Here is a 20,896-nt window from a genome sequence, read left to right as displayed (position 1 = left end):
ATCCTAAACTTGTACACGTGCATAATCATGTTTCTATCTGAATGTTACTTTGCTTTAACCTTGTAAAACAAAAGATTGATAAGTTGCCGAATTCAATTTCAATTTCAACTGTTAACCCTTCATCTAACATGGAGCCATACTGCCAGACTGTAGCGGAGTTAAGAAGAGTTCCTGTAAGGAAGTCAACTTTATAGTTTGAATTAATTGGGGATTATTAATCAACTTGTTTGCATAAATATGTGCTTCTTCATTTTGTTTTTCATTATATATTGCCACTATGAGTTAGTCTAGAGCGTGTGTATTTGAAGTAGCCTAGTTGATACCATGGCATAATAATTGTATTTTGATAAAATCTTTATTTGTAAATTGTTTAATTGCATGTTAAGAATCAGTTTTGACCATAATGGGAAGAGTATGTGTCCATCCCGCGTAACATATCAAAGTATACGACCTCGTATAAGAAAGGCATTAAGTTTCCTCCAAAATAACACGATGAGACTATTTTTTTAACTAGAGAGATGCTGCCTTATCATATCCGCCCACTTTGGACAGATAAATACGAGTGCGCTCGGCAAGGCTCACTCTCTTACACTTGTTTTGTTTCACTTGTCTCTCTTGTGCACTCTTGTTTTATTCCTCTTGTTACTCTTGTTATTTTCTTGTATTTTCCATCCTTTCGTAATTTCCGCTTTTTGTATAGGCCTACTCCCGTGTTGCGCTCTTTTTCATTTTTTTAGTCTCTTGCTTTTATGTTTGCGTACGCTCTTTCGTTTTTACTACATTTAGCTCATACGTAACTCTTTTGTGCTCACAATCAGTTATGTTGAACAATTTTGAACTCAAGTTTTCTTTTATATCCATTGTTTTTAAAATTTTTTGTGCGTTAATAATAACTTTGACAACAATATTGAACAGCCAACGATATTGTTCTCACCATTATTATAAGCGAGAAGTCAGAACGAAGTAAACCAACACCTGCTGACCAACCTCTTCGCCCCAGATTCATCGGAACCAGTGGCTGCCAGCCTCTTGCCACAGTGGTTCTCGTGCCAAGCCCAGAGGCTTTCTGCAGCGCAAGGCAACTAACCTGGAGTACCCACAGGACATTGCAGACTCAACCGCTCCCACACTGCTGTGAGACAGCCTGTTCCGTTCTGCTGGAAAGTCCGGGAGCTGTGAAGCAACAGTCCGGGGCCCCAAGACGAGCTTTGCCTTTGATCCTCGCTGCTAAAAAGTAGGCAAAGAACTTCCATAACTTGAATGAGCCGCTGTGTGGTGAAGGGTGAGGTCGAGCAGGAGGCTTAGTTAATTATGCTGATTTTAATTTAGGTTTCATAGGTGAATGGTTTTGCGCATCCCTGCGTTCCCAATTTATAATATATCTTAACATACTCTACTGTCCCACTGTCGCCAAACTAAATAACTCACACGAGTGTTACTTCTCAGTTCATTCCATTTATATACTGTTGATTTTGTGTTGTATCATATAATTATCATTTGCTATTCATTTGTTCAGTTGTTGCATATTTAGCTTAAATAAATCTTAATTTATCACCAAGTCGTTGTCGGTGTATATATCTTTTGGACAGCAGCTGAGATCACTGTATAGAGAATTCGTAACCCAGATATTGAGATTGATTCATTATTGATAAGCGTGCTGAAGAATTAATAAGTGACTTACGGAGTTATTAATTTGATTAGTCGCTTCCCTCATTAGGAGGGTGGTGCCCCAAAATTTTATTACGAGTGCAAATATTCTCAAAGAGGTATTTCCCCTACAGAGTGTTTAAGGAGGTACCATGGTGTTTTATTATTTGTTATTTTCTATTTGTCTAACCTGCATGTCATTTTCTGGGTCATGTGATGGCCTCCTATTGGTTCCTGCCACTATATAGATAGGGTCATAACTTTCTTGTATGTTTTTAAAGTCATTGGCTCTTTTAATAATCTAGCCACTACAATAAAGGCTTTTTTATATTTCCTTCCTTGTCTATATTTTTGGAGTGCCTTCCTGTACTTACTATAGATACTACGTTTTCATTTTGGAGATTGATCACAGCATAAATAGGACTGAAGCCAAACTGTATTATTATAAGCATGTATTAGTATCTCTCTTCTATGTTGTACTTATTTGTATTTCAAGTGTAAAACTGCCTGTGCAAACAATGTTCCGTTGTCGTTAACACATCTAGGTCTGGAATCACAGAATGCCTCTCTGCTAAGAGGAAAAAAACACTTGTTTGTGTTTATTTAAGCCAATCACAGTCATCCTGGGCACTAATCCCAGGATGCAGTAACAGTGTCCTACAAAACAGTGTCTGGGTGAACTTATTGTGGTGGAACAATTGCATGTGGGGAGGCAAGTACTGTCATTAAAATGGCCTTACAAAGGAAAACATCATGGTAAACTTTAAGAATGAAGTAAAGATAATATTTAATAATTAATGAAAACAGGTAGCTGGTATACCCTGCTTGGCCCAAAGGCCTGCCGCACCTCCACCAGTGCCCACCATAATACAAACTATGAGTGAACAGATTGAGAGATGATTTGTGCTGATTAAGATTTAACAGAAGTGTGTGGTGCTTGGACATCAGAGAGATATTTTGTGATCGAGGGGCATCTGAGTGGCAGCAGGATAAATCCCCCCATGGAGTCCAGACACTGGTGGTGGTGGTGGCTGATGACTCTGAGGCTGCTGCTGAGGCAGATGAGGCTGATGAATCCATAAAGACTAGGTGATGATGGGGAAGTGAAGGGCACGCATGATGGCAGCAAGTAAGAAATACAGCAGAGCTAGAACCATATTTAAAATGAGGAGCAGTAAGATGATAGGCTGACAGAGAAGGTGCTGTGCTATTGGTTGATTATGAATCAGCTGATGACTCACGTTGACCTACCCAGACAATGACACCTATGTGCTACTTTCAGTATGTAAGTTGTTAGCCTGGAGGTTGTTGCTGTTATTTCCCGTAGTGAAGGGGATTTGGAAACAGTAACACACAGATAGCAAAAGGAAGAGAGAATGCCGGGCGAAATCAGCCAACCAATGGCAGGCTCATAGCCACAGTCTATATCAGGCGAGTCAGACTTTGTGTAACCACACCAGCTCAGAACCTCCACATCCAGTGTCTTCACCTTTAGGCCAAATTGGGAAAATCATTCAGGCTGGGAAATGTAGCATGGAATATAGCCCCAGTCAGGCCACTTTCAGCCCACCGGGAAATATTTATTTTAAAGACTTCTCTTCCTGCACTCTGGTTTTAGTGCATGTGCATTACAAAAACTACTTTGAACGAGGGGGGCAGTAAGAAATGCTGTTGGGTACCAACGACTAGTCTCAGTACAGGTTAATATGAGCGTTATTTAGGACTGTAAACCATAACGTGTACTGTGTCATGGTTTTCTCCAAAGCTAAAGGGGCATACTACTGATCCTCTGCCATAATTTTTTTTTTTTGATAAACAAGCTTGTTGATGCTTTTTTTTTTATGCAGCCTGGCACCTTCTATACGTTTAAAATACAAGCCTGAATCACTTAATTGATCTGTACTTTCCAGATCATTGTGCATTTTGATATTAAATTAGTAGCTGTTAGTAATCAGCAGAGTAAAGAAAAAAAGAATCACAACTGCTGATGATGAACATGTATTGACTAGAGCTGTATTTATATTAACAATGATGGGATGTAACTAAGTAGGCTGCATTTACTCAAGTATTGGAGCCTACTGAAGTACAATTTTGAGGTGGGCCTACTTGTATTTCCATTTTATGTTAGTTTATATGCTATTTCTACTTCTTTCTTAGGCAAATATTGTACTCTTTACTCCACTACATTTATCTGACAGCTTTAGTTACTGTGAAAATTCAGATTACTAGTACAACATATAAACATATAAACTATATTAAACTACCCAGCAGCAAGGGTGGGTAGTAACGTGTTACAAGTAACGCACGTGAGTAAAAAAGTAGTTTTTTTTGAGGAACGAGTACTTTTTAAGTTACTTTTTAAGTACTTTTTAAACTGTACTTCTACTCTTACTCAAATATATTTTTGAGCCAGTAATCTACTTTTTAGTTCACTACATTTGCCATTTACCTTCGTTACAACTACCGTATATTTCCAAATAGTCGCCCGGTAGCAAATAGCCGCTGGGGGTTTGACCCCATTTTGCGTATTGAACGCCGGTCCGATTAAACGTCGGGGCGATTATTTCCTCATTCATTACCTCAAGGAGGGGTGCGCTTTTACGCAGGTGTTGGTGGTGAAGTGGCGCACATGACTCGTGCTACGGATGGACGGACGGACGGACAGCCACGTATCTAAAACAGGTAAAACATCTGGCTACATCGTTCCCACATCAAATATCCGTGATGCCTTGACCCGCGTGCATAAAAGCGCACAAAGTCCGTGTCCTCTCACCGCGGATGCTGTGATTTGATGGCCCGGTACTCATTGTAGCCCTTTCTTATAAGACCCAATAATAATAATAATAATAATAATAATAATAATAATAATAATAATAATAAGTTACTGTGGACCTATATGCCATACCTTTTAACAGAGTTCGCTGAAAAACAGGTAATGTCAGCCTGAATTACTCACGTGCGTCCCCGGTGAAAATCGCTGACATGCATGGGGAATACAGCTTCTACAGGCTCGCTATAGCTTACTGTCAGGACTCAGGGACCAGAATTCAGGATGGCGGACCGTCAGAATGGTGATATTTCGGTGTGGTGGCCTGTAACTGTTGGTTAAATGGCCCGTTCGGATAACTGGGGCTTTACTGATATAATGCAATAGCACCACCCAGCGGTGAAACCCGTGTACATGAAAAAAATGACCGGAGCCAGGTCCAAATGAAGAGCTTCTTTTTGTTAGCATGTTAGAGATTTATGCACATATAATCCCAGTTTAGGACATATTTCTTACAAAACAAGGGAGAGATGGGATTTTCATTTTGTTCCTGTTATGGTTATTTGTAAAATAGTCCACCTGACACCTGGTGATCTGGCAGGAAAGACCTACAGGGACCTGTTATACCTTTACAAACACATTTTGGCAACATGTAAAGATGGAACTTGGGAACATTATAGTGCTATTATTTACCATATATTGAATGGTTTCTTATTTATTTTATTGGATTTTATTTATTATGTTCACAGCGAAAAAGACGTAGAAAAGACAAAGAAGTTGGGATGTCATTTCTGTTTTTAAAGCAAGGTCATCCACTCAAATTACATAGGGAAATGGAGAAAGAAGAGGTTAGGTGAGGAAAAGAGGGGTAGAGTGAAGGAGATGGAGAGTGGAAGACTGGTACCTGCTTCATTAAAAAAAGTTTTATCAAGTGCTGTTTTTTCATTATTTTGCACTTGTCCGCACACCCTAAAAAATATTCAAATGAAAAGTAACTTGTACTTGAGTAAATTATTAACCAGGTACTTTTTACTTTTACTTGAGTAGGTTTCTCAAATAGTAATTTTACTTCTACTTGAGTAATTTTTTATGGCAGTAAATGTACTTTTACTTGAGTATAGATTTTCAGTACTCTACCCACCCCTGCCCAGCAGTACATAAAATTCTTAAAATGAGCTCCACCTTCACCAGCAGCAACACTGAAATGATGAACACATTAATGCATCAATAATTATAGGCTAGTACAATAGTATGTTTTATTCTGAAATGGGCCACTCTGCATAATGAGCAGGTCAACTTTTACTTTGGATACTTCAAGTATAGCCTTTGATGCCAGGGGTCAGCATGCCTGGGGACCCGCCCCTGCCTGCCAACCAAAACATAAAGCATGTGTCTTGATTTTGTTTTCTACCAACATTTCTGGTCAGAAGGAGAAACTTTTAAACACTAGAGAATGCAATTTCTGAAGAAATGCAGGTGTGGATGCTGCATGCTGAATAGCTGACGCTACAGTGCAATGCTGGCTTTAAAAGTTGAAAAATACCATTAATGTATGAATAATGTGGAATATTGTCAGGTTTTTTGAAGGTGTTAAAAATTTTAAATGAAAAAATTCCTGTTTTGATGCAAACAAGCAAAATGGCACAAGTGGCTCCAGCCATCTCATTTTTGCATACTTTAACATGAAAAACGACATGTTAGGGCACATTAATCTATGTATGCACGGCTGCATGTAAATGGAAATGTCAGTGGAATATTCATTTTCATTATCTATGCAAACAGCTCATTAGGAATACTGTGATTTTCAGGATAAGGGCAAAAAAAATGTATTTTGTGCATGGAAATGTAGTTATTGCTAAACTTTCTGTGCATTCCTCCATGCACTGAGTTTACCATTATTAAACTTTATTAAACTTCTTCTTCTAGTTGAACCTATCAAATCTTATTAAACAGTAATCAGCATAACTGTTTTTATTATTTGTCTAAAAGAGACAATGAAATACAGACCATTACATACAAGATCTTAAATGAGCAATTCATGATCATAAGCCCTTATATCCCACAGCTGTGAAACTTATACATAATAAGAATAAAGAAAACTAAAATCATTTAAAAAAGAAGATTTATTTCCTTGTGTTTCACTACTGCTGACATCCAAAGAGTTGGTACTGCTGAACCAGCTCCTCCATGCCCAAACAGGTCGGTCTGTGTTCATCACTCTGACACTCTGCTTCTGTGGGCCAGTACTCGATCCAGGTTCTCTCTCCAAGTACATACTGATACCTGAGTAGAGCAAGGTGACAATACATTAGCCCTCATCTATTAGTCTTATGTACAAGCCAGCGCAGATCCGAGCACCAAAATCATCTAACAAGGGTTCATGTATAATTTTACCAATTACAGCATTGGAGAGATCAGGTGTTGATAAATGTGGCAACTGAAAACAACTGTCATTCAAATATCCTGCCCAGATGTATTCTCAGTGTAGAGGCCTTGACCCTAGAGTTTATGAAATGGAGGGTTGTAATACTGCCAAGAAAAGAAACTTCTCTGAGCCAGAAATGGAAACAGTGATGTCCTAGGTCCAGTTCAATTATTAGTTGTATTTGGCAGCCTGAGAACCGGCATCAAAGGAAGTCTGAAGAAGGCAGTGTGGAAAGAAATCACAGCGTTGCAAGCTGACAATCAAAATCGAGGTTGGAATATTTCATTTACACATTCATGAAATGTACCAACCTAATATATAAATATATTGATATAATTAGAATATAATATATGGTTTCTCATCAGCCATGCATTTTTAATTGATTAATATGTGGCTGCAAATACTTTGTGCCAGTCAGAGTATGGGTCTTTCTCTCAACTCAGCCAGATTTACTATGCTGCACTGCAAGTCCACACGCATAGATGATTTGAGATCTGACGCAAGATCTGATTGTAGCCTGCGCTCACAACCGCACTAATAAATGCTGAGCTTTGGGGGGAAATGACTCTACGTCCAGTTCTCTGCCCTACATTTGTTTTGTAGACAAGGGCCACTGGGTCTCCATGTGACCAATGTTCTGTGGCACTGTAACATAACATCAAAAAAACCTGTACATTAAACTTACTACTACTAAAACTACTACTTTATCATTGGCATTAGTAAAAAATAAGCTGAAGACAAAGAAAGTCTTGATTTAGTGATAAAACGCAGTGAAAGTATAAAAATGGTAAAATGCACAATCAAAACACTTTCACACAAAGGACAAACTTACGTTTGTTCTTTTTCATCTCTGTGAATATCATTGGAAGTTCCCATGATGAGGTAGGTTTTGCCCGTCGCCAAATCTAAAGAATCCCTGCAGTGCGGATAACTCAGGAATGTGCGCATTTTATTCACAGGACCCACATCATAACTTCCTGTAATTCAAATATAGGAGAACATAAAAAAGAGACTGTGGTAAACCTGTGGTACCAAACATTAATGATGCACTATGAAATATTCTCTGGTGAATTTCGCTTAAAGGAAAGACATTTTGGGAAATATGCTTACTTGCTTTTCTTGCTGAGAGTTAGATTGATATCACTATTGATACCATTCTCATAACTGTAGCCCTAAATACACAGCCAACGCTTAGCTGATTTACTTTAGCATAAAGACTGTTATTCTTGCTCATTCCAATGGAAACAAAATCCAGCTGCCAATACCTCTAATGTTTGTTTGTTTAATCCATAAAAAACAAGTGTGAAAACAACAATTAGCCATTTTATGGTATGTATGTGCTGGATTATGTGGACCAGTAACTTACTGGAGTGTATGCTGGTTGCCTGGCAATGCAAGATTAAGCTCCAAGCAATGATGAAGAGGCCCTTTCCTGCAAATTGGGCGTACGGGCCGGATGCATTATGTTGCTGTGTGTCAAGTGTTGTCCACACAATGTAAAATTCATGTAAATCGAATGATGTGTGTCACACAAGGCCCTGTTGCCAATAGGGGGGCACAATTAATATCACTCAGTATTGGCACGTAGATGTCTTAAGGCCAGGACTCTTAATGAGCATGTGAAATGTGGGGCAGATATGACACACAAGTTACAACAACTTCCTGTTTTATGGAAAAACGGGCAAAATGGCCGCCATGTCATGGCAGCGTCGTTCCACAAAAACTTTGCATCGCTTGTACTGACCAATTCTGAAAATAATCCAAAAAACCTTCTATGAGTTCCAAAAAGTTTGCACAAAATTCATGAAAAATGAACCAATGAAACTTGTTGAGAAATATGTCTAAAATGATGAGAGCACTGTGGGCACCAAACTGTGAATATCTGAGCAACTTTTCTCCCAATTGCTGTATATTCTCACAATCTCAAGTTTGGTGAGTTTTCAAGTATTTCAAGGACTTTGAAAATGCATTTAGAGGCTGAAAGAATTTTGAAAGGCGCTTCAGAGCCAAGGTGCTCCACCTAAACCCAACTGTTGGATCAAATCAAAATAATTATTAGTTTGAACGTGGGTATTTGTTAAATGAAAATATGCAAGAAATCCAAAATTTAAAAATTAAAGGAATTTGTTCTTAAAGATGATAGCAATGATCCCGCCAAATTTTGTGAACATCAAAGGACCTTTTTCCCACTGGTGTGCATTTGGCCATGCCTCAACCCAGTCACTGCAGAACTTTTGCCAGTTCTGACGAAATTTAATGAGTTTTCGAGCACCCCAAGCTCCTCAAAAATTCAACTGTACAAAATAAAAATATTCTCTACAAAAATAATAGGTTCCTTGCACTTTCAGTGCCAGGGACCAATGGGCTGTAACATTTCTATACCATCCTTCCATCCATCCTTCCATTTATTTTCATCCGCTGCAGCGGGGTTGCGGGGCAGCGGGCCAAGCAAAGCACCCCAGACGTCCCTCTCCGAAACAACACTTTCCAGTTCCACCTGGGGGACCCCAAGGTGTTCCCATGCCAGATGGGATATGTAATCCTTCAGCATGTTCTGGGTCTGCCCCGGGGCCTCCTACCAGTGGGACATGCCCGGAACACCTTTAACAGGAGGTTCCCAGGAGGCATCCTAATCAGATGCCCGAACGACCTCAACTGGCCTCTTTGACGTGAAGGAGCAGCGGCTCTACTCCGAGCTCCCTACAGTGTCTAAGCTCCTCACCCTATCTCTAAGACTGAGCCCAGCCACCCCACAGTGGAAACTCATTTTGGCCAAAATGAGCCTTCTATACCCAGCCCCTAATTAGCTGGCTGCTTGAGGAAGCTTCATGCGTAACAACACATGAATGGTATCAATCTTGTCATCTAACTCCCTGTAAATATAGTGAATGAGCGTTTTAAAAAATGTTGAACTTTTCCTTTAGACTGCCATAATTTTTCTGTCTGATTGAAAACACCACTGAGACTCAATGTGCCCATCAAATTTCTGAAAGAGGCAAACAAATCTTTATGCCACCTTCACCTGTAAGGCACCTTAGAAACATCAGAGGGTCGTACATTTAAGGCAGTTCAGGATAAATACCCACCTTCTTTAATGACTTCCAGTACCATCGCTGTGTAAATGTCAGTGGACAAACCGTCTGTAAACCCTTCCAGCCTCACTTTGTACACTGAGGGCAGAAAAGATGCAGATTGTAAGATGCAGATACCTCACTGGCTCCCTTGCTTACTTATTCTCTCAATCACTAACTCACACAAGCATACACACACATTTTTCGAATAAAAGTGTTGTATTAATGCAGTCCATGTACGCTCTCTTACCAAAATCTATTTTGCTGGTTGGTGTACTCTCACAGGCCTTAGCTGTTCGCTGATCATTGGTGACCTCTTCCTTCTTCTGCATACTGCAGTTCTCTGGAAATTCACAAGGCACAAGTTAACCAATAAATAGGAACATGTGGATGTGTGTTGATGAGTTGAAGCCAGTCAATCCACATAGACACACATGTTATAATACCTACCTTCACAGCAAAAATAAACATGTTTACAGCCTGGTACAAGAATAGGATTTGGTCTCTAAAGCTAATTTCCCCGTTCACAGAAACTGAACGGTGGATGAATTTTTATATAACTCCTGTAACACCTACATTTTATTAAGGCTTAAAGTTATGTATAATTAAGGTCAGACCGCTCAGAGTGACGGGCTGTCTATCGATAGTGTCCCCTGCTTCTCAGTCAGATCCACTCCTTGATCTTTGACAGTGCAAGCCTCACCCAAATATCGTAACATCTGGCTGCACATAACCAAGTTGGCGAAAGACAAAATGCTAAAATTGAGGACTCTAAAAGGGTTTACAAACCAATGGGTGACATCACGTTAGCTATGTCCAACTATTTACAGTCTATGGGAGAAACTAGGTACAACACTCATCAACATGGCTGCAGACTTTAATCTTTTTTTAATTTTCTTTTGGCCAAAAGTCTCCCACTTTATTAAGATACAATAATACATTGCTGCAGTTTACAGACAGTGCAGATGATAAGCCCAAAACATCTGATCAGTGCTTTACCTCTGTTAAGCACAATGTTTGTGTTGTCTTTAGATGTTTGGGGCAAATGTATGTTTACAGTAGATAGATTAGGTCTGATTGACGTCATCCCGTTTACCTTCTGCACACGTGCATTCATCATTTCTACAGAGCCGCAGTAGCTGTCCAGCTTTCCTCTCTGGATGGTAGAATTTCACACAATGTCTTTCTGCAACAAGAATCAAAGATAAAAATATTTAGTGGTAACTGCAGTTTATCAAAAAATGAACATAAAGAATTCAAAAATGTAGCTAATGATGCCTGCTTATCCACTATGTCATCTACCGGGACATCTACAAGCAGCAAAGCACATGGAGACATCATAAATTTCTTAGTATTTTGAGACTCACGGTCATAGTATTCATAGACAGACACGGCAGCTGGTTGTAAGACTCCCACTTTCAGCTTCTGATTGATCCTAAAACTGATCTCCTCGGGTCTTGTGTGAGAAACCTGCGGACAAATTTGAAACAGATAAATAAAGAAATAACAAGGCAGAGAGAAAGTGTGTAGAGGTAGGAAACAGTGATGTCTCACCTTGTCCAGGTAGATGATGAGTGAGCCTCTTTCTGACAGGACTGTGTTCATCTCATATTTCGCAATGGTGCGGGCACGTCCTTTAGCCAACTACACACAATCACACGTTGTCAGACGACTTTCCAAACCATAAAACACAGTTTGTTCCTCCCAACAATACACACTGACTGAACATTGCGTGGGTATATGTGTATTTGTAGTTCTTACTAAGTCCAGGTCATTTGTGTTGGGAGTGAAGCCAGTAAGCAACCCAATATCCAAGATTGTCATGGATGCATCGCTCTCTCTGTCCTTATAGCTGTACACAGAATGGACAGAATAATTAAAATGAAAGAAGACATAAAGAAACTAAGCAACACCCTAACAAACTCATAAAGGTTATTGTAGGGGCTATAGCTAGTTGCAAAATGTTTTGTGTAAAGCCATGTTACTAACAGTCATCAGCATGACGTGTACTTACAAAACCTCTATTCTCAGCCTGTATATGTTCTCATCCTCTTCCATTTTCTCTGCAGGAGCAAAACATCTAATCAGCATTTGATTTTTGTTTTTGTTTTTTCTCATAAAAGAAAAATACATGGCAAGAAGACTGCTAGCCAGCGGGAAAATGGATGGCAAACAGGAAAAATTACAACAAATACGGGCAAAATACCTGGGAGGAGCTGCACTGACAGGTTAAACTTCTGACAGTCACTCTCCTTTTCTTTAGGCAGAGCATAATACAGCGACACCATCTGTCACATGGAGAAAAGTGCATCTTAATATGTGATAGACTGTTCTAGTCAGGCCCCAAAAAAGTGCACCGGGCTTTGATGCCTATTTTCATTAGTGGCCAAACAGTAGAATTAAAACTCCTGAATCCGTTACATGATGCCATTGGACCCAAAAATACTTCTACCCATAGACTTACATTGTGTGAGAGATGGCTGTAAATCAGTGGGTACATTTTTGTGAGCATCACAACCCCTAGGAAATTATTTGTTTAACTATTAGGATTTGTTCCATTTGGAAGGTGTAGGAGAGCTGCAAGATTAAATCATTTTGCCCCCATTCAAGTTGGTGTTGTGCTAAACCGGATGTAGGTATCATGGCCAGTGGAAGTCTTGGACAGTGATGTGGAAGCAGCGTTGACCATCCCAGTAATGTCATATCATAGAAATAGAGCTTTTTTGGATTCATGCACCACTGAGCAACTTTATAGGAATGAAAAAGGGTCTTGCCTGTAAGGTGGTCTCAATAAATCCACGGCTCTTTTTCTAACTTCGTTGGTGTTTCACTATGGGAATGGCTCTCGGCGTGACCATTACGGAAGCTCCACTGACACAACGTCTGTCTTGACAGACAGGTCAACTCGTGGGAGGCCCTGCCCCCTCTATATATCACAGTTGACCCCCCCCCGACCAGGTCATTCTCACTTTTTTCCCATGCGGAAACATTACTAAGCTCCCTCAGCGCATCCAGGAAAGTCGGATACCTGCTTAACAGCTAATAAACGTCCCGTTATAGGAACACGTTGCCTAGCGCAGTACCGGCAGCGACTTGGATTGTGTTGGTAAGCTTCTTAAGAAGTGATTTAGGGACTGGGAATAGTGTCTGCGTTGTGGCGAGCTATTCCTGTGGGCTACGGTGTATTAATTTACAAATTACATTAGCTTTGGGCTAACACTGACCTGACCCCGGTCAGGTCAGCTAACATTAGCTTGTTGGCTAACCGGACTCTCGGAGCACATAGCTATCGCGTAGCGGCAGGCTATTACACAGTTATAGCTAGGCTTACACCAGCTTTAACCAGCATTTTTCACAAGGCTAAATCCTGGAGAAGAGATTGAGAGTGGCGGTGACTAGCGCTAGCGGCCAAGACCCTAGCCTAGCTGCTCCAGCCACCGGAGCAAAAGCTGACCATCAGCCGCAAGCCTCAAAGGGCTGGTCAGATGGTTACTGGGTTTGATGGCGTCAGTCATATCGGTAGTGAGGCTGGGCCTCCTCATGATAAGGGATGTGCAGAGATGGGTGACATCACTAAAACTGTGCCCCCGCTGTCACCTCCACCGTCTGGTGACGGTTTCACCAGAGGGCATGGGGGCTCTCCATCAGTGGCGGAACCCGGCGATTTTCTCTCAGGGAGCGTGCCTGGGGACAGTAGCATCGAGGGTTGTCATGACAATGGACGCGTCACTGACAGGATGGGGAGCGACCTTCGAGGGCAGAGCTGTGAACGGCATCTGACCATCGGCGCTGACCCATGCTCACATAAACTATTTGGAGTTAATGGCAGTATTTCTAGCACTGAAACATTTTTTGCTGCTCCTCAGGGACAAACATGTTCTGTTAAAGTCCGACAACTCCACGGTGGTGGCGTATGCAAACTGTCAGGGGGGCACACATTCGTTGCAGCTACACAGATTGGCTCGCAAGATTATTCTGTGGAGCAGCTCTCGGCTCAGGTCGCTGTGGGCGATGCACGTAGCAGGAGTGCTGAACAGAGGAGCGGATCTCATGTCAAGAGGAAATCCTGTTTGGGGAGTGGAAACTTCATCCCCAAGTTGTGGCTCAGGTGTTTCAGAGATATGGCCAGGCTGCCGTAGATCTGTTTGCATCGCAGGAAAACGCACAGTGTCCTCTGTAGTTCTCCCTGGCAGATGCAAATGCACCATTGGGTGTGGGTGCACTGGCTCACCCGTGGCCAGAAGTCCTATTGTATCCGTTCCCTCCCCTCAGCCTGATTTCCCCCACTCTAGCCAGAGTGAGGGAGCAGGGTTTGTCACTGATCCTGATAGCACCACGGTGGCCATCCAGACACTGGGTGGCAGAGATAGCGCAGCTGCTGTCGGGCCAGCTGTGGCCCCTCCCGCCGCACAGGGTCCTCTTGTCCCAGGCTGGGGGGGAGATTTACCATCCCTACCCTGAACTGGTGGCACTCTGGGCCTGGCCCGTGAAAGGCTGAATCTGTATGCAATCGGACTGCCCCCCGGTGTGATCCACACTATTCAGTGTGCGAGGGCCTCTTCCACCCGCTCACTATACAGTGGTAAATGGCAGGTATTTGAGAAGTGGTGCGAGGAGAGGCAGATTGTCTCCTTTCAATGCTCAGTGAAGGATATCCTCTGTTTTCTTCAGGATCTGTTGGACAGAGGGAAAGCCTTTTCCACAATTAAGGTTTACTTGGCGGCTATCTCAGCGTGCCATTTGGGCCTGGGTGATAAAACACTGGACCAACACCCGTTGGTGGCAGCTTTATGAAGGGGGAGCGCCACAAACGCCCTGTTTCTAGGCCGCTGGTGCCATTATGGGATTTGTCAATGGGGTTAGATGCCCTTTCTCGACATCCATTTGAACCTTTGGAAGGTGTGGGATTGAAGTTCCTCTCACTCAAAACTGTGGTGCTCTTAGCTTTGACTACAGCAAAGCAAGTGAGTGATCTACAGGCACTGTCGACATGCTCAGCCTGTATGCAGTTTGCCCCAGGGGGATCTAAGGTGTGTTTAAGGCCTAACCCGGCCTTTGTACCTAAAGTAGTGGAGTGTGTGTACAGGTGGACCACGGTGGAACTGGGGGCTTTTCACCCTCCCCCATTTGAGACAGCGGATGATTGCAAACTGAATACTTTATGCCTGGTGCGGGCATTACGTCTGTATGTGGACAGGACAGCAGGGTTCCGGAGGAGTGACCAGCTGTTCGTGTCCTGGGCTACGCCCCACAAGGGGAAACCACTGTCCCGCCAGAGGTTATCCCACTGGATTGTGGAGGCCATAGAGCTGGCTTACAGATGCGGGGGTCTGCAGCTTCCTGCAGGGTTAAAAGCTCACTCTACCAGAGGCATGGCTACTTCATGGGCTCTGTTTAAAGGGGTCAGAGTTGAGGACATTTGTGCTGCGGCAAGTTGGGCCACACCACACACATTTGTGAGATTTTACAGGCTGGACGTTTCTGACAAGTCCCTAGCCCATGCGGTGCTGGGGACAGGGGCTTCGGAGGCCGTTTAATACGTCAGACTGGAGCCGGATGGCTTCGGGAGAACATGCAATCTGGGAGTGGGCCATATCTCCCATAGTGAAACACCTAACGAAGTTAGAAAAAGAATGTTGGGTTACTTAACGTAACCCCTGGTTCTTTGATAACAGAGTGAGGTGTTTCACCAACATTTCCCTCCTTGCATTGCTGGAGGAAGAAACCGGTATAGAATGACCTGGTCGGGGGGTCGACTGTGATATATAGAGGGGGCGGGGCCTCCCACGAGTCGACCTGTCTGTCAAGACAGACGTTGTGTCATTGGAGCTTCCGTAATGGTCATGCCGAGAGCGATTCCCATAGTGAAGCACCTCACTCTGTTTTCAAAGAACCAGGGATTACGTTATGTAACCCAACGTTTTAATACAGTAGTGATCATAACTGACCAGGTCGCGAATTTGTGTTTCCTAGGATGGTAAAGGAATGACCTGTCCTACTCTTTGTATTGGCTAGTACTCATTGCCTTTGATGGTTGGATTGGTTAAGTTTAGACAACAGGAGTAAGATTGGTTGGGGTTAGTGTAAGAATGTCAGGGTGATCATTTCTTCATCATTCCTTTTTTTATCTTAGGAGCATAGATCTATGATACCAACATACTAGATGCCAAGATGGCACCTTTTCATTCCAATGGAGTTGCTTACCTGAAGCGTATGCCAGAAGAAACTATTAGCTTAAGGATTTACTTCTGCTGTATGCTTCCCATTGAATATGTACAGTAGTAGCTGGCCCCACCTGCGAGTTCCCACTCGAGTCATAGACTTCACATTGTGACGATGTCACAGATTGTCAAATCAGTTTATTTGGCTTGGGAAAGTTCTACAAACTTTAAAACCTCCATGGATCAAAACTTCATAATAGAAAGAGTCATAATCAACCTTCTTTGCAGTTTGACGTGTCTTGTCAACCGTTCTACAGACTTCTCTTTAATAATCATTGTCTATGGGGAAAAAGCTTTTCAGGGAGCAGGGGATTTTTTCGCTGTAACACTGTGTGAGGCCACTGGTAAAAATGGCTTCCAGGCTGAACAGTGTTCCTAGGGGTTTGCCTTGGAGCCGTAAATTCGTGTCCTGGTCAAAGTGACCACTATAAGTGGATGATTACCAATTTTATTACAATTTCCCTTATGCCTCACGCAAATCACCTTCAACTTGACATTTGTATATGTATTACAGGTATATAAAGTTTTATAACTGCTTTGGTTGTTTCAAACATTCATTACGTGACCAAGCATTATCAATCCACTTGACGATCAGACAGCTTTAATTACAGGAGTTTTCCCTATGTGCATTTGTTTTCTGTCTGTTTCTCATTGTTTGAGTTGACTAAACAAAGTACCCTGAGGACTACCAAGTTTTGCTGCTGCATCTCATTGGTCTCTAAACACACCAAGGACAGATATTCATGTAAAAAAAAGAATTTTGCATAAAAGGTCACCTTTAATACATAACAGGTGATACAATTCTTAACAATAATGTATTGTACAGTACTTACTTTCACTGTTGCTTCTCCTGAGCCCGTGGCAGTCACTTTCACATCCTGGTTTATATCATTGAGCTGTGGGAATTTTAATATGTGCAGACACACACACACACACACACACACACACACACACACACACACACACACACAAATCTTTAATTTATTCTGCTCGTCCTGGAGCAATCCTAACTCTCTAATATTTTCCTAATTCCTCATCTTAAAACTCATATGGGAAACGTACAGAAAACTTCAGCAATGATGATATCAATGAGCCAGTACATGTTAGTTTGTATGTCTTCTCACTTTAGATGTTCTTGTGGCGTAGTGGTTGAGCCTGTTGAAGTTGAACTTTTCTGGCTTTGACCTGCCTGGCAACAAGATGTCCACATTCAGGTCATACTCTGGTTCTTTAGCACTGGCCCAGTACTCTGCTACAGCCTGGTACACCATTATAGTAGCCTAGAGAGAGAAAAAAAAATGAGGAAGAGAAAATACGACTTTGGAAGAAATAAGTTATAAGTTAACATAAGGGGCTCTAGTTTCCCGGTGCAGCACAGGGTGGTGCAGGGTGGCGAACCCTGTGCAGAGCTAGTTTCGAGCAGCGCAACCCGAGGCGCGCTCAGTTTGGTAGTTTGGCAGACCGAGGTGCGCCGAGATGGGTGTGGCGGCGCAGCAGGGGGAGGTGTCGACAGATCCAGCTTGGCACAGTGACAGTTTCGTGCCAAAAGGCTTCGCCGAAGGTGCGCTAAAAGCTCGCCAGCTGAAACCAGGTCTACTGTCAGCCCAGGCGGAGCGCAGCCGGTGTAAGTTTGGCTGACCGGTGGACAGTGCGCACACGTCACCAAAACTTCACAGACAGGTTTCCAGAATATCAGGCACATTAACAATGCAATAAATAACCAAAAACCTCTATTCAATGCAACTATCTGCAATCAGCACATAAATGTATCTCTATATCGACTGTCCCGTCACATCTGATGTCAGATCAAAGGGGATTGGCACCGTTTGGCATGTTTGGCAGGCGTAATGGAAACCCAACCTGATTTGATTAAACAGCTGCAAACTAATGAGTTCACATCCCTCTCAGCCAACCACAAACAGCCACAGCATCAGACAGTGAGTATATATTCAGCATCTGTCATCTTAGCAAAGTCAAAAGAAAGTGAGACTGCGAGAGAGAATGAGAGAGAAACGCAACATTGATTTACAATTGTGGTGACCTCCTCCCAGGCTACCTTTGCATCATCAGCTCGTGGAGGTCTGCTCGCAGTTCCGTATATTCCAAAACATCAGTTTCCTCCTGGGAGAAGTTTGGCTGTCTGACGCTGCTGCTCTCCTCTGCCATGGCAAACTGAGTAAACTTGCGCGGCGCATTTAAGGGCGAGGAGAGGGGCTCATTTGATTGATGTGATGTGTGTAAAACCCACTCCACACCTTCTCTCCTCCCTCTTTCCGACTTGCGCAGGTAGGAGGGACGGAGGTGGGACAGACGAGTAGCTGCGCCAGTGTGCATGGTGTGCCAAACTTTCATAATCCGCCTGGCCACACCCAGTTGGCGAAGCGCAGGTGTGCTGCGCCCCCACCTCACCCTGTCTGCGAAACTAGAGCCCATGGTATCAAGATGGAGAGAAGGGTCTGTGTTACCTGAGTTGATCCGTAACCCCCGTACACCCTCTGCTGACCAGTGAACCATCTCACAACTGGTCCGGCATCTTCAAAAAGCTTTAATAACAGAAGGCAAGTAAACGGTTGAATTTTTCTGTGGTTGACTTAACTTCATTAACTTTAGTGGAAATGGAGAGAAGTCCTGATTCTGTAATCTATCTATCTATCTATCTATCTATCTATCTATCTAAGATCCATTCTGTTAAGTATATGAGCAAAAACTGAAAAAAAAGAGACATTTTGAGTCAGTGGCATTACATAGCGACACATTTCACTGACTTTTGTTTCCAAAACCTTGACCTTTTTTACTGAGGTAGCATGGATGAAAACTCCTCGTGAAACACACACACAAGTGGGACATGCTCACCTTGGCCTTGACCAGAGCAAGAAGAGCGTAAGCTGTGGCCTCCAGTGTGTAATCGTGCCCCTTAGTTACTGGCCAGTGGGACAACTCTGAGGAAGACACACACACACACACACACACACACACACACACACACACACACACACACACAAATCTTTAATTTATTCTGCTCGTCCTGGAGCAATCCTAATTCTCTAATATTTTGATCATATGTTCAGTTTTCCAAATTTTAACTAATTTTTCTCCTTGTAGGTCATCTGATCTATGAATTTGAAAGCCTGACTGAAAAAAGGATTGTTTAGGCCAATATGGATATCAATATTTGAGAGATTAAAGAAAATCATATATTTGGTTTTTAACACTTAACACAAGTAAGCATATCTGATAAAGATCCCTTAAATGTAGTGATTCAATTTTTTTTTTTTTACCAGTAGTATAGGTACAGTATATCAACCATATGTGTCAGCTGGGCTCTAATAAACATTATATACTAATTATTTGTGGATGTATAATTTTGAATATGAGTTTAAGTATACTACTGTGTGATGACACCTGGGGATATAAACTTGTAGAGGATTTCACGGTTCAGTTTGTTTTCATTAGCCAGGGCATATGACGTCATGGCAACGGCATATGAGTAGCTGAGCTGGGGCAGACGCCTTTCCAGATAGGCCACTGCTTTGTTTATACTGCTTGGCAGACTCTGGACAGAGACAAACATGAAGAACGTTAGTTAAAATGAGTGAAGAGCAGTCAGATAATAGTAATCCATTTATTTCTATTATTATTATTATTATTACACCTGTTCAAGAATGTTGTGATTTGATCCTGGAACAATAGTTCAGACCTAATAATAATAATTATAATAATAATAATAATAATAATAATAATAATAATAATAATAATAATAATAAAGGACTTTTAAAAACAGAGCAAAATGACATTATCCTTATTCTTAATGTTAGTGAACATATTTTAGCCTGTTGGAAAGCTTGTTAGCATAGCCAACCTAGTTAGCAGGCTAAAGTGGGATTTATACTTGTGTGACCCTACGCCTTAGCCTACGCACGTGGCCTACGCCATTGTGAGCATTTATAATTCTGTGGTGGTGTGTCTGTGTCACTCTGCAGTTTCACCTCCAAGACACTAGTCGGCGGCGGAGGTTTCTGTGTATGGGGTGCCGTTTGTAAAGTGTCTCACACTGAAATCAACAGCAACATTTTACCACATTTAGCTTCAAACAACATTTAAAAAAGTGGTGTGAATTTTTTAAAGTCACTTTTTACCACATCTACAGCAATATTTGAAATATGTTTTATATAATGCCACAGTTAAATCTAAATATTAAATATTAAACCTAAATGATGAATTTAAATCTAAATTTTAAATCTAAGTGTTAAAATCTAAATCTAAATGTTAAATGTTAAATCTAAATCTAAATGTTAAATCTACATGTGAAATCTAAGTCTAAATGTTTAATCTAAATCTAAATGTTAAATCTAAATCTACATGTTAAATCTAAATCTAAATGTTAAATCTACATGTGAAATCTAAATCTAAATGTTTAATCTAAATCTAAATGTTAAATCTACATGTTAAATCTAAATCTAAATGTCAAATGTTAAATCTAAATGTTAAATCTAAATCTAAATGTTATCTCTAAATGTTAAATGTTAAATCTACATGTGCTTGGTGAAACTTAATATTTAGCAAATGTACGCTTGCTGTCAGCAGAAGTACCAAAATAAAAGCCCACATGGTCAGACTGTTTTTCCAGCATCAAATAACGAATTAAAACCAAACTAACTGGAGAAAATGAACACTTGAGCATACATCAGCGTGATAAGAACTACCTAAAATGACAGAAACCATGATTGGGGAAATTTTATTTTACATGTACTTTAAGTCTTTAGTG

General features: G+C 41.5%; 1 protein-coding gene across 1 annotated transcript in view; it reads right to left on the bottom strand.

The window, feature by feature from the left end:
• Positions 1-6,519: 6,519 nt before the first annotated feature.
• The window catches only part of LOC125886025 (complement C3-like), a 42,373-nt gene continuing 27,996 nt past the window's right edge, over positions 6,520-20,896 (bottom strand). The window contains exons 29-43 of the mRNA XM_049571926.1: positions 19,534-19,684; positions 18,985-19,070; positions 18,597-18,674; positions 17,256-17,411; positions 16,965-17,027; positions 12,117-12,198; positions 11,925-11,973; positions 11,672-11,762; positions 11,465-11,554; positions 11,278-11,380; positions 11,007-11,096; positions 10,161-10,253; positions 9,926-10,009; positions 7,672-7,816; positions 6,520-6,697 (exon numbers count right to left, since the gene is read on the bottom strand). Of these exons, the coding sequence (XP_049427883.1) occupies positions 6,556-6,697; positions 7,672-7,816; positions 9,926-10,009; positions 10,161-10,253; positions 11,007-11,096; positions 11,278-11,380; positions 11,465-11,554; positions 11,672-11,762; positions 11,925-11,973; positions 12,117-12,198; positions 16,965-17,027; positions 17,256-17,411; positions 18,597-18,674; positions 18,985-19,070; positions 19,534-19,684 (1,503 nt within the window). The 3' untranslated portion in view covers positions 6,520-6,555. The remainder of the gene's footprint in view (positions 6,698-7,671; positions 7,817-9,925; positions 10,010-10,160; positions 10,254-11,006; positions 11,097-11,277; positions 11,381-11,464; positions 11,555-11,671; positions 11,763-11,924; positions 11,974-12,116; positions 12,199-16,964; positions 17,028-17,255; positions 17,412-18,596; positions 18,675-18,984; positions 19,071-19,533; positions 19,685-20,896) is intronic.

This window comes from Epinephelus fuscoguttatus, linkage group LG3 (genome assembly GCF_011397635.1).
Source record: "Epinephelus fuscoguttatus linkage group LG3, E.fuscoguttatus.final_Chr_v1".
NCBI lineage: Eukaryota > Metazoa > Chordata > Actinopteri > Perciformes > Serranidae > Epinephelus > Epinephelus fuscoguttatus.
The sequence above is the reverse complement of the archived record's forward strand: the minus strand, read 5'-3'. Positions and strand labels throughout refer to the sequence as shown.